Here is a 12,971-nt window from a genome sequence, read left to right on the forward strand (position 1 = left end):
GGAGATCTGGGTTGAAGTCCCCACGTAGGCATGAAACTTACTGGGTGACTTCAGGTCAGTCACTACTCTTGATCCTACACCTATTCTTGATCCTACACCTATAGCCCTCCCAATAATCCATCGATCTGCTTCCTTTTCCACTCTCACTTCTGTCTCTGACATAATACTTCACAGTGTACAGAATAAATATTGCAAATCAAGTCAGTGTTAGAAAATGTGTCCAGTGTGCACAGTATATTTTGATTGCAGAATGAGTTTGCAGATAGCTCCAAACTATTTTCCTCACAATTATTTGGGTTAGGCATGTCAAGCTGCATTTTTGCAAATCTGACCCATACCTGCAAGTGAAACGATGCTTGAAATGACACCATGTTGTTATCCTTGTTCTCCAGACAAAACTGCCAGTGTCTTCCACCTGCAGTCTCCTGGGGGAAAGTACACCTTGACTTACCAAGAGGCTGAAGCCAGCTGTGCTGCTGAGGGAGCCACCGTGGCCACTCTTCAGCAGCTCTCTGCTGCACAGAAGGTAACAGTGCAGCCAGGGCGTTTCTCAGTGGCCTGCCTTCGTTTTGCCTCATAGTTGGCCTCAGGAAGTTGGTCATCAGAACTCTTGCTCATCTTTCACCCTTGCTAAGAAACACACTGGTTGACATTTGGCTCCTTTACCTCTAGAACCCCTAAATATCCCTACTGAGTGATGCCCCAACTCCTCAGGAGTCAGGTACCTCACTTTGTGGACTCCAAATTAAAACTATTTCAAAATGTCTCCCTACTATGGGATGTTGGCCTATTCTTTTTGTAACGAGTGACATGAATAGACTAGGAAGGCAAGTAAGTGCGGGGGGACAGACATGGTAGCAGTATATAAGATTATGCATAACATGGAGAAAGTAGACTGAGAAGTTCCCCTTCTTCTCCCATAATACTAGAACCTGGGGTCATTCCACGAAACTGAATGGCGGCAAATTTAGGTCAAAGGAAAGTACTTCTCAGAATGTACAAACTATAGAATTTTCTTCTACTAGATGTAGGGATGGCCACCAACTTCAACAGCTTTAAAAGAGGCTTAGACCAACCCATGGAGATAAGGTTGTCAGTGGCTGCAATAGTCATGATGGTAGTGGAGGCTGGTGGCTCTGATTTCAGTGGGGCTGTAATTCCCTTCTGGGTTTTAGCCAGTACCAACTAGAACCACCCCCAAAATGTGTTCAGCACCCTTAGAGTTCTGACTGGCTCTGACTGAAATCCAGAATGGAATCTCAGCCCCACCGAAATCGGAGCCACCAGCCTCCACTGCATGACGGCAAGCCTCCAGGATCAGAGGCGGCATGTCTCTTTATACCATTTGGTGGGGAGCACAAGTGGGCGGGTGCTGTTGTGTTCATTTCCTGCTTGTGGGAAATGAGAACAAAGTGCAGGAGTCGATGAGCCCTAGGTTTGATATAACATGCCTCTTCTTATGTGAATGAACCAGGATGTGAGAACAATGGTACTCGTTTTCACTATGAGATGCTGTCAGCAACGTTTGGCACATGAGCGTTGTACCGATGAAATGAAATATTGCCACCTCCAGGCCAGATGGGGCATAGCAGTCTGAGTGACATCAGAGCACAGTGCATAAGAAGAAAGCAAGATGAATCAGAGTGAGGGAACCTGTTCTGTCAAAATAGGTACAGACTAAAAGAAGCCTTTCTTAATAGAAGCCTTTCTTACTTACTTCCCCCAGATGGGTTTCCACCGGTGCCTCGTAGGCTGGCTTTATAACAGGACAGCAGGTTACCCAACTGTGTACCCAAGTAAGAACTGTGGCGTTCACCACGTTGGGATTGTGAATTACGGCTTTCGAACGAACTCCAGCGAGATGTGGGATGCCTACTGCTACAGAGCTCAAGGTGAGAGAGTAAATAGGACAATAGTGATGCCTCAATAAAAACGAGTCAATATTGAAATCTCAGTTTTGGTTAGATTAATATGATATCTCGTAGCCCTGTCCAAACTGAATCGGAAGGGAAAAGAGGAGTGTTGCTCCGTTGCCCATTCCATTGATGCCTTCCAAGCCCATAGAAGCCCTAACAGAATGGTAGGTTTCCCCCTCGCATCCAAAAGCTGCCCTCGTCTCATCCTTGTTTTTTCCATTGCAGACGTAGAGTGTCGCTGTGGGCCTGGGTTTATTGGAGACGGCTATACGTGCACAGGGAGCCTTTTGGCCGTGCTGGCCCAGCATGCAAACTTCTCCGCCTACTATTCTGTAAGTGCTCGTGTCACATCCATGCTTCCCTAAGGCTGGTCTGGAGCAAGGAGAAGGACTGGCCTGTGACTTTCTGCTGCATGCAGTCGTGGTGTTGCCCTGGGTGTCCTAGAGGCTGACTAGTGAAATGGAAGATGTGGAAGGGTCCCTCCTCTGGCCAGTAGATGGCAGGCATGCGAACACTTAGGGGCATTTGCGTCTTCTTATATCCAGTTTATCATTTCCAAAACGGGTTTTTTAAATTCACATGGAGTAAATAAATAAAATACTATTTGAACTTCCTGTGGGCAGACTACTTGATTGCAACCCACAATGCATCCTTTCAATTGACTTCGGGCCAATGTACACATCATCTGTATCTCATGCAGAGGATGCTAGAAATGGCATCCTCAAGATGGTTTCTCCACGCTGCTGCAGACATGGTGATGGGTAGCATGACCAATCTTGTTGTGGTCCTCTACCACCCTTTGCATGCTCCAGGGGCTCGTCTACACGGGCACTCTACCCTGCGGTAGCTTCAGAGTGGTGGCAGGTGGTCTACATGACGCAGCCGCCACTATGAAGGGCTCCTGGGGCAACGCCCCAAAGCTCCGTGCTAAAGAAGTCAGGTACTTACCCCAACTTTTTTAGCTTGAAGCCAGGCTCTGCGGAGCCTTTTTAAGAAAAGAAAAGAAAAATTAAAGGGGATGTTGGAAGGGGGCGGACAGGGAGCTCCAGGCTCCATACTGTAAATAAATAAATAAATAAAATTAAAAATGGGGAGGGGAGTGGAACAGGCAGCCGGCTCTCCTCCCTCTGAGCTCACTCTGGCTGCCCCATTTCTCCCCCCTCCAGTTTTTTATTTTTAATCTGTAGATGTGAACCTTCGCATCTAAAGGTTTAAAAAAAATTAAAAAATGGGGCGGGGGAGAGGAACGGGGCAGCCAGAGCGAGCTCAGAGGGAGAAGAGCCGGCCTCCCCTCTCCTCAGTTCTGCCAGCGGCAACTCCGATTTGGTGCTCCTTCCCATGCAGATGCTGAGAAGGAGCGCCAATTCGGGAGCCTGGGGCCTTGGGGCGCAGACCCGAGGCCTTCAAGACGGGGGCCAGGACAGTGTCCCCGCACTCAAACCAACTCTTTTCTAGAAGGATTCTGAATCTGCATTGTGCCTCTCGAAAACACAAGATATACTGAATTGAAAAGCGAGGGATGGTCCCTAGCTGTGGCCTGTCAGAGTGCAGATGCATGCCTCCTACTGCTTAGAGATAGGACACTATCCTCCAATACCCTCCAATATAAAATTAAGGGAGAATAATTTACATCCCATAAGAGCTATGTAAATTACGTAAAGATACTTTCTTTACACAGTATTCTTTGAGAGGTTTTCTTGCTTTGCAGTTGTTTTTAGAGCTCAATGTTAGGCAATAGTATATATAGTATATTAGTATCATTGTAATATTTAGCATTGAAATATTTGGTGTTTTAATCACCCATTAATTTATTAACATATACACGAACCAGCAGCACCTTTTTCCTTCCTGCAAACCAGCTACTGCTCTGTGCCAGCCATAGAGGTATATAGATCAATTCTCTCTCGTTGTTTCTGTGACCCGATTCATACATAATGCTACTCCGTGGTTTTGTTGTGAAATGTCTAGTTGTGAAATGTCTTATGGACAAGCAAACAAATCACAGCTTGTTTTCCCTATTTTTGGCTTGTTTCTATCCCGCCCATTTTCAGATCTGCTTCATTTTCAGGCTGCTCTCATTGGGCATTTCTGTTTCAGGGTGGACAGCAGTGTCAACAGCCACAAATAGACCACGATTCTGGATTCAGACATTCTGAAAAGTCGTGATTTAAACAATCCAGACTTCACAAGCCAACAACAAACCGTGGCTTCTATTTTTATCTTGTAGCTGTCATGGTTTGTTTGTGGGGGTGGGTTCAGACACAACAACAAGCCAGATTTCAACAAACAACACCATGATGGCTTAGCGTTATGTGTGAACCAAGCCAACGGGAGTGAATTTTGCCAGTAAAATAAAAATAAAATGGCCCTGGGGAGGGAGAGAGGAGGAGAATTGCTCTTCACCCCCTCACTTCTGCCTTGCCTGCTGGCAGGCCTTTGGATTTGTTGGAGGCTCAGAACGGCAGCTTTGATTGCTCTGCCCAAGATGCTGCCTTGGATGGATTTAATTTCAGTTGGACGCAGCCACACCCTCAGGCTTATTGTGGGGTTCTTTTCTGTGTTTCAGCTGGTACTGGATTATGCCAATGTGACTGAAGAAGGACTGGACTTTTTCAATTTCCTCTTCAGAGACACTACTTACAAAACCCTTTTTGCGCCCCTGAACTCTGGCTTTGGGGAAAATACGGTAAGAAAGACAGAATGGGCACTGAACTGTAGTGTATCAGCTTAATTTTGGTTGGTTGGATGAATGCATGCATCATTGCTATATAGAATGAGGAACTGTTGTTTTGTAACAGGGGCAGAGATATGTAGTAGACAATTCTCATCACTTTCACCAAATTATTGCTAGGATTCTTTGGGGGAAACTGTGACAGTTAAACTATTTATAAACTCTAGTTGTGGGCTCTCCCACACGAGAGGCCTTCAAGAGGCAGCTGGACAAGCATCTGTCAGGGATGCTTTAGGGTGGATTCCTGCATTGAGCAGGGAGTTGGACTCGATGGCCTTGTAGGCCCCTTCCAACTCTGCTATTCTATGATTCTATGATTCTAAAACAAGTATGTCTGTTGTGTTTGATGGTATAGAGTCCCAAAGTGGCTTTCAGTTTTAGGGCAGACTTCCTCCTAGTCCATGCCCAAGCAAAGCCAGCAACATCAGTTGGGCATATAATTCCTGTCCATGCATCATTTAAATGCCAATGATAGCTTTGCCACATAATATCTTTACTGAGTGTCACCAGAAGTACACCTGGTTGAACTCCAGATTATTTTCTGAGATTTCACTGGGGTTATTTAGATTAAAAATAGACTTTTGAGTTTAAAAATAAATCTGTTGATCTGATGATGGAAGGTATTTTCAAGGAGTGTTGAAAAAGGATTTGTTTTTGTTTTTTTAAAAAAAGTTCCGGAATGTGATTCCATCTGATTGCTAAAAGAAGGCAATGTGACAGAGGAGACAGACGGAGAGCCCAAACCACACAATGTACAAGGAGATATTGGGCAGCATCCAACATTACTGCTGCGCCTCTGCTCGTTCCATTGTGCTCGCGGGATCCACTGCAAACACAACAAGAACTGGCAATTCATACCGCAAGCCTGGAAGTGAGCAGGAAGCCTTATTTCCCTTCGGCCAGCTCCGCTGACCTGCCCCATTCCAGAAACAAATGTTTCCACTTGTTTCAGGAACTGCTCACTTCCCATCGTGTTAGCCGTGGCTCCTGCTAGCACACAGGCTGTACCAGATGACCACCCCCTGACTTTGCCCTAGGAATGAAGAACTTGTAGCCTGCTTTATGACACTGGATGGACTTCCCATGAGTGGCAAGCAACACACTCAACCTGTGGAGGGATGCAAAATTGAAAGCAGGCCTTGCATTACCTTCTATCCAATCCACCAATGCGCCCTACGTTTGCTTCCTTTCTTTATCAAGCTTACTTTTGCAATAAGCAATGAACAGTTTTAATATTCATATTGAGGTGGCAATTTTTCCTTTAACATTTCATGTGGCCTACTAGCTACTGCCCCGTACATCTGTGGTCATATACTGCCACCTCAGGAATGGGTGGGTTTGTATCTGTGCCGTCCCTAACCTTTGCTCTGATCCATTTATGCATCTATATCAGGGGTGGACAACAGATGGCCCTCCAGATCATCCCTAGTAAACCACCCAGAGAGCTTCGGCTATGGTTCAGTATACAAATGTATAAAATAATAATAAATAATAGTCAGCATACCCAATAGTGAGGGCTGATGGGAACTGCGGTCAAACAACATCCACAAATTGCCCAGCCCTGAGGTATATGAAGGGATCAGTGTCGTGGTGCAGAGGATTGAAGTGAAGCCTGTAATGCTTTTCTCTCCCCTTTTCTCATCAGTAAGATAACTTTTTATGGAACTGAAATGTTTGTTTGCTTTACCAGTCTTTAACCCTGAATGACCTGAAGCTTCACGTATCTGTGAGTGAGACATTCCTCCTGAGCATCAATCTCACATCCGGTACAATCATACCTTCCCAAGCAGGGTACAACCTTTCAGTTGCAGATTCCGGGAATACCACCCAGCTCCCCGTGAGTACCTAGGCATAACTGGACAGGTGCACTTATGCATTCTTTATCTTTATTGCATTCCATTATCCATGAAACCCTCTTTGGACAATGTGCTTTTCTGCAACAAATTTGCTTCATAATTCTTAAACTCTTCATAATTCTTAAACTCATTTCTTAATACACTTTTCTTTGCTGTTTCTTGCACTAGGGTTCTAAGGTTATTAATAATACGCGAATAGTTGAATGGGATATTCTGGCCTCCAATGGGATCATTCATGCTATTGAGAGACCTTTGATGATACCTCTTCAACATGGCCAGCTTGATCAGGTTGGTTGCAGGTTTAATTTTTCTTGGAAGGGTTCTGCTCTGAAAAAATCCACTTTGCTTCCCCCTCCTCTCTTGTTTTACTGTTCAAGGTTCAAATTCAGTGCTCCAAGAGAAGTAGTGTTCTTTGCAAATAACTATTCTGATTTTATTGCTTTCAGTAAATACTGTCAGTCCAGACATTGGGCTGGATCTAGGGAATCAGTGGGATGCTGCTTGTGCAACAGGGCTTTCTTAGCTCCTCCCCCCCACTTCACCCCTTGCTCCACCCCAAAAGACGCTCATGAGGATCAAGAGACTCTCTAAAATGCCCAGGGATGGGGCATGGGGAACTGCAAGGGGGTTGGGGAATCGGCAGAATTGTGGTCAGGGGCAGAAGTGCCCTTCCACTAGCACAAGGCACCTTTGGATCTAAGCCTATGTGAGCAAAAACAAAGTGGAAGTAAATAATCAAGATGATAATACAATCATGTCCTGGGTGATATTCTGCCCTAAATGTATTCCTACCCCCCCCCCTTGTCCTATCAGTGCGAATGTGTAAGATGCAACATGATTTTGACTGTAGAAGAAGAAAGGGAAGGTTGCAGTCAAGAGTGTTTCCCCATGATTGATGCTGCTTCCTGTTCATCTCTTGCTCTTTTCTGCAGCTCATCATCTTGCCTCTTGCTCAGGTTGCTATTTTCAGGGGTGGGGCCAAGCACTGATGTAATAGTACTTATGATACAAATTGCAGATTTGCTATAAAAACAGCACTACACTTTTGAAAAAGGTCCCCCCCCCTATGATCCAGATATTTAGGGTTAAGCATAGGTATACAGGCATAGAGCTTCTCTACACACAGGAAAAATCCTGTACCTTATCCGGCTTTTGTCCTTTCAGTATTCCTGCCATCGCAGCACACTCCTTCACACACAACCACATGCTTTGTTTCCTTCTTGGAAAGGCCCCATTGTGTTTTAATGAGACAGTGCCATGTAGTAGTGGAGAGATCCCACAATATTTGGGTAATGCATTATCTATGGTTTTTTTTTAAATGCATGATTTCCAGGGGATAGCATGACAGACGTCCTGGTTATTGATGATGTTGTGTAATGGATCCACAAACTTCCATGGGTGGCCAATCATGAATGTGCTGTAAATCACTCATTTAGAGAAGCTCATGGAGTTGTAATGTAGTACTTCTAGAACATTGTCACCTGCACAGTAGTAAAGTATATCCCCATATTTCAGCCACTTATCATTTTTAAAGTTTTCTTTCTGTACACAAAAAGCACTGGGGGCGGGGGAGTCCTCTCTGAAAGCCAACAGAATCCTTGTTTTGGGATGCTTTTTTTCTCAGCCAATGTGATGAGTTGGGGTAAAAAATTGTCCAATACAAACAGATACAATAATACAGTTTTAAGTGCTTACTGAGAGTTGTTTCTGGATTTTGGTTTGGGGATACTTTACTACCCCAAGTTACACTGGAACTTAGCTTGGGGTTGAAAAATATTCCCCAAAATGATTTTTGTAAGCATTTTTAATGGGTCTGGCCTGGTTATAATGCTTTCAGGCAGCTTTCCAAACTAATGTTTTGCAATATGAATACAAGAACATCATTTTTTTGCAGGTTGTAGATGCTGTCAAATCTCCTGCTGCTGCAGCAATCAGCGTGGGTGCTGTTGTTGCCATAGTGCTGCTGTGTGTAGCTATTGCTGGAGCATCCTACTTTTACCTCAAAAGAAAGAACCAAGGTTTCCAATTTCGCTATTTTAAGGTATTTTCATTATATATATACTGGGAAAGGTTTCTGTAAAGTGTCAGCTCATTTCATTTGTCACTCCCAACTGCCCTGGGTATCTTCCTTCTTCGATATAGGTCATTTGGCAGTGGGGAGGGGGAATCTGTTGCAACGTGATTTCTGGTCACAGGAAGGTACAACATTGCATCCCATTGCAAACATCCCATTTGAAACGGTTCCACTAGTATACCCTTCTCCAATCTGGCGGCCACCAGATGTGTTGGACTGCAACTCCCATCATCCACAGACAGCACACCTCTTGGGTTTGTTGGTGGGGGTGATGCAGTCTAACAAATCTGACTGGGGATGGTGGCAGTTCTAATTTAGCACATCTGGAGGCGTCTGCACTAGAGTATTCACCGAATATTGTAGGGAGCCATTTTGGTCCATAAGGAAAAACAACACAGTATGGTAATGCCAATCAAAAGATCATGAAGGAGAAAAAGCTGGGCATGACGTCTCTCCTCCCCAAAGTCTGGTTAAGGTGGGTAGTTATATCAAAAACATGGACACTGGAACGGAAGACCTATGAAAGATAGAACACTGAAAAATTTGCATTTACACTGCTATGTAATTAACAAGAGAATAGTCAAGAGAAGTGCTAGTGAGACTAAGGAAATTTAGGATTGAATGGCCATGAAATTATCTTAGAAGAGTTTAGGCAACCAGATAATTTTTTTCAGCAAAATGGTGCATAGAATTTAATCCAACTCCCATCAGCCCCAGGGAGCATGGCCAGTGGTCAGGGATGATGGGAGGTGTAATCCAGCAACTTCTGGAGGACCACAGTTTCCCCACCCCTGACTTAAAAGTTACATAATCTTATCCAGCTCACATTTTAACTTAATGCATACTCAGTAGTGTGAAAGTCCCCAGCTACAATCTCAGCTTGGTGATGAACTCATTTTATTTTATTTATATCCCACCATTATTCCTCCAAGGAACCCAAGGCGTTGTATATAATCCTCTGCCTCTCCACTTTATCCTCACAACAACAACAACCCTGTGAGGCTGGTTGGGCTGAGAGTCCATGACTGGCCCAGAGTCACCCAGTGAGCTTCCATGGCTGAATGGGGACTAGAACCTGGATCTCCCAACTCTCAGTCTGATGCTGTAGCCACTACACCACACTGGCTCTGCCACCTTCTCTCAGCCCTCCACATATAATAAGGGGATAACCACAGGGTTGTTGAGATAAGTATTTGTAGGAAAAGCACTATGTAAGTATTGATTTACTAAAGGTATTGACAGTATACCTTTGTTGTCAGTATTTCTATTTTTAGTTTTGCCTAGTTTTGATTGATTAACATTGCCATTTCAAGGGCAACAACATGGTTAACCTCTCTTTGCCTATAGGCTGAGCTGGAGGATGAAGAACCTTCCTGGGATGAGAGGAACCCACACTTGGTGTCCATCCCCAATCCCATTTATGGAGCAGACACTTCACTGTATGAGCCGTTTGAGGTAAGATAGTTGATCGTCTTGTTTTGTTGAGACATTTATGCAAAGTGGGGCTGAGTTCCATTAAAATTTAGGAAACCAGAGATTTTTAGCCAATGTCAGCATTTGTTATTATGTAATCAGGACTAATTGATTTGTTTTCATTAATATTTTTATTATTACATTTTTATCCTGCCTCTTTTCCTCTTGCAAGGAACTCAAGGCTGTTTACATGCTCTTCCTCCCTCCATTTTATCCTCACAATAACCCTGTGAGGTAGGTTAGGCTGAGAGTCTATGTCTGGCCGAAAGTCACTCAGTGAGCTTCATGGCTAAATGGGGACTAGAACCTGGATCTCCTGAGTTCCAGTCCAACATTCTAACCATGACACCACACTGGCTGTCCTTATTAATCTTTTTTTAGTAAGGTAGTCTTTGTTAATATCTTTCTTCTTTGAATCTAGTCTATTTATTTGACTTCTCAGCTTTCAGACAACTGAGACAGGTTGCAGTCATTTTCCCCATTGACTCAGAATTACAGCAACCAACTTGAAACATACATAACTGGGGTTTTTAACTCAAAATTGAAAACACTTGGTCAGTAGCACTTCATAGTAAAAGTTTTTAAAATTTTATTTTTAAAGGGGAGAAACAAACAGTAGTAACAACTTCAAGCTCCCTTCCTTTACATTTAACAAATGATTATTAACCAATAATCAAAATAATTATTAATGAATAATCTGTTCCTTCACGTCCTTAAACTGAAAACAGAACGGACAGATCCTCTTTGATAAACACACTCTAATATTACCTTTTCCTTTAATCATATAGTAGATCATCAAACTGGACTTGCAACAGATAGTTTCTTGGCACAAGGCTATTGGATGATCTTCAATAACAGTTCTGAAATGGTTCGATGAAAGCTGCCTGCAAGTAGAAGGCCCTCAAAAGTTCTTCCTTGCACTGCAGCTCCATACAGAAAAGTTAAAAAAAGTTCTTGCTGATAAACCAGTTGCTATGTATGCAGTATCTACACATAGGCATTGCATATTCCATGTGGTGTCTCTGCTAGTGTGCAGAATTTTCACAAACAATACTATGGGTTAAACCCAGCATGTCATCAGGTGTGTGTTTTATTGCACACTCATTACTGGGCACTCATGTTTTTTCATGGGTCTATTTGATGATGCTGACCACCTCCTGCACATCTCCCCCCCCTTCTGCTTGTTTTCCCATCACACAAAAAAGACCCCCCAAAATCTGACTTTTTTGGCTGCATGCAGAAGCAGCTGGATAAAAACACCCACTGAATGGGCCACGTCATTGTTTACTTCCTCTTTCTGTCCTGTGTAAGGAAAGTGGAAGTGTTGTCGAACAAAAGCCAGGGGGAAGTGGCGGTAAGGAAATGGGATTTCCCTCCCCCATATCTGATGACGCTCCCAATGTTGTGTGAGCATCCTTCCACTTCCACTTCGGGACTTCCCCTTGTTTCCCTCTCACTGAAGTCGTTGCATCCCCCCCCCCCCGGGAAAAAAAAACTGCTTTGGAGGGTCCTCCAACCCTCTGGAGCAGATTTGGGGAAGTGGGTGCTGCAGAGGAGAGGGAAAATCCATTCCACTGGTAGATGGCCAGCATTAGCTCCAACATATTGTAATGATTGGCTTGCCTGTACTACAACATGATGGTAGAACTCATCAAACTTGTTGTTTAGTCTTTTAGATTAACTGGCCGTAATGTACATTTATACCTTGATTTCAGGAGCCCCTTCATGGAGAAGATTTTTCAGATGCTCATGGAATTCTTGGACATTAAAGCAGATCTATATACTACAACATAAACAGGAAACATTTTTTCCAGAAGCTTTGCTATTCAGAAGGAACAGAATATGAACTTGATTGTTACGGACCTCTAAGATGTCTTGCCTGTCTGTGCAATGGGAAGAAAATTAACAAGGGACTTCTGAGTTAATTATAAAAGCTTAAAGATACCTCAGTTCCATTTGTCCTTTTAAAGACATGGGCAGGGAATCAGGACCCAAAGAGCCATTTGCACTAGCATGCATGTGAGAACGTGGCCAATTTTCTGTTCTGAATAGGAAGGGAAGGGGCGTGAAAACTCATGATGCATGCAGAGGTTCCTTTGGACCCTGACCATGAAAGTTCATACTTATACTTAGGGAATAGAATGACTTATGAATGTGTTTGGTCAGCGGATACTGTGGGAGATCTTCAGTGGGGTAATCAAATCTTAGTTCAGAGATAGACAGTTGGATTTTACTAAAACTGCATTACTGAGCCTTCTGTTGATACTTTTAAAACTATTATTCAAAAGACAGTTTGAAATAATACTACTACCTGTAAACTATAGGCAGATCATGGTTTATAATCCTACTGAATTATATGCACTGTTTTGAGAACTGCAAATGTTTGTAAAAGATAAAGAACAAGCAAGTCTCGTCAACTTTAACTGGGCTTTTGATTATGCTGAACTGGTAGGTAAGTATGCTTAATTCAACAGGCTGTCCTTCACTAAGGATACTTCGCACTGATAATCTGTATTCTACTTTATGATTAAGCATTTATTCTGTGATTTGTAGTCCTCGTTCCACTCCCAATAACAAAAGATTGCAAGGTATTAATGGTAAGAGGAAAGTATTATTCCATAGTGAAATACTTTATTATTTTTGTAAAAATAGTAAATGGTGTTCTACGCAGTAACCGAAAACAGAAGTAACATTCTACAGTTTCAATGATACTTAAAACAAACATCACTAACCCCATGTAATGTGTTTATTAAACACCCCATAGTAGTCCAAACACACTGTGGTGGAATAGACGCACATAGGACAAGAGTTTCTTTTGTGAACACACTTGTGAATTATAATTAACTATTGTGACAAGTTCTGAAATATTCTTATTATTCCAGTTCTCTAAAATATTCATGTTCCAAGCCATCTATGTTGTC

General features: G+C 43.1%; 1 protein-coding gene across 1 annotated transcript in view; it reads left to right on the forward strand.

The window, feature by feature from the left end:
• Positions 1-12,714, forward strand: part of STAB1 (stabilin 1) — a 124,645-nt gene extending 111,931 nt beyond the window's left edge. The window contains exons 61-69 of the mRNA XM_063121597.1: positions 393-526; positions 1,727-1,892; positions 2,142-2,248; positions 4,483-4,602; positions 6,338-6,484; positions 6,672-6,791; positions 8,398-8,544; positions 9,925-10,032; positions 11,766-12,714. Of these exons, the coding sequence (XP_062977667.1) occupies positions 393-526; positions 1,727-1,892; positions 2,142-2,248; positions 4,483-4,602; positions 6,338-6,484; positions 6,672-6,791; positions 8,398-8,544; positions 9,925-10,032; positions 11,766-11,819 (1,103 nt within the window). The 3' untranslated portion in view covers positions 11,820-12,714. The remainder of the gene's footprint in view (positions 1-392; positions 527-1,726; positions 1,893-2,141; positions 2,249-4,482; positions 4,603-6,337; positions 6,485-6,671; positions 6,792-8,397; positions 8,545-9,924; positions 10,033-11,765) is intronic.
• Positions 12,715-12,971: the final 257 nt, after the last annotated feature.

Source organism: Elgaria multicarinata, chromosome 3, assembly GCF_023053635.1.
Source record: "Elgaria multicarinata webbii isolate HBS135686 ecotype San Diego chromosome 3, rElgMul1.1.pri, whole genome shotgun sequence".
In the NCBI taxonomy this organism is placed as follows: Eukaryota; Metazoa; Chordata; class Lepidosauria; order Squamata; family Anguidae; genus Elgaria; species Elgaria multicarinata.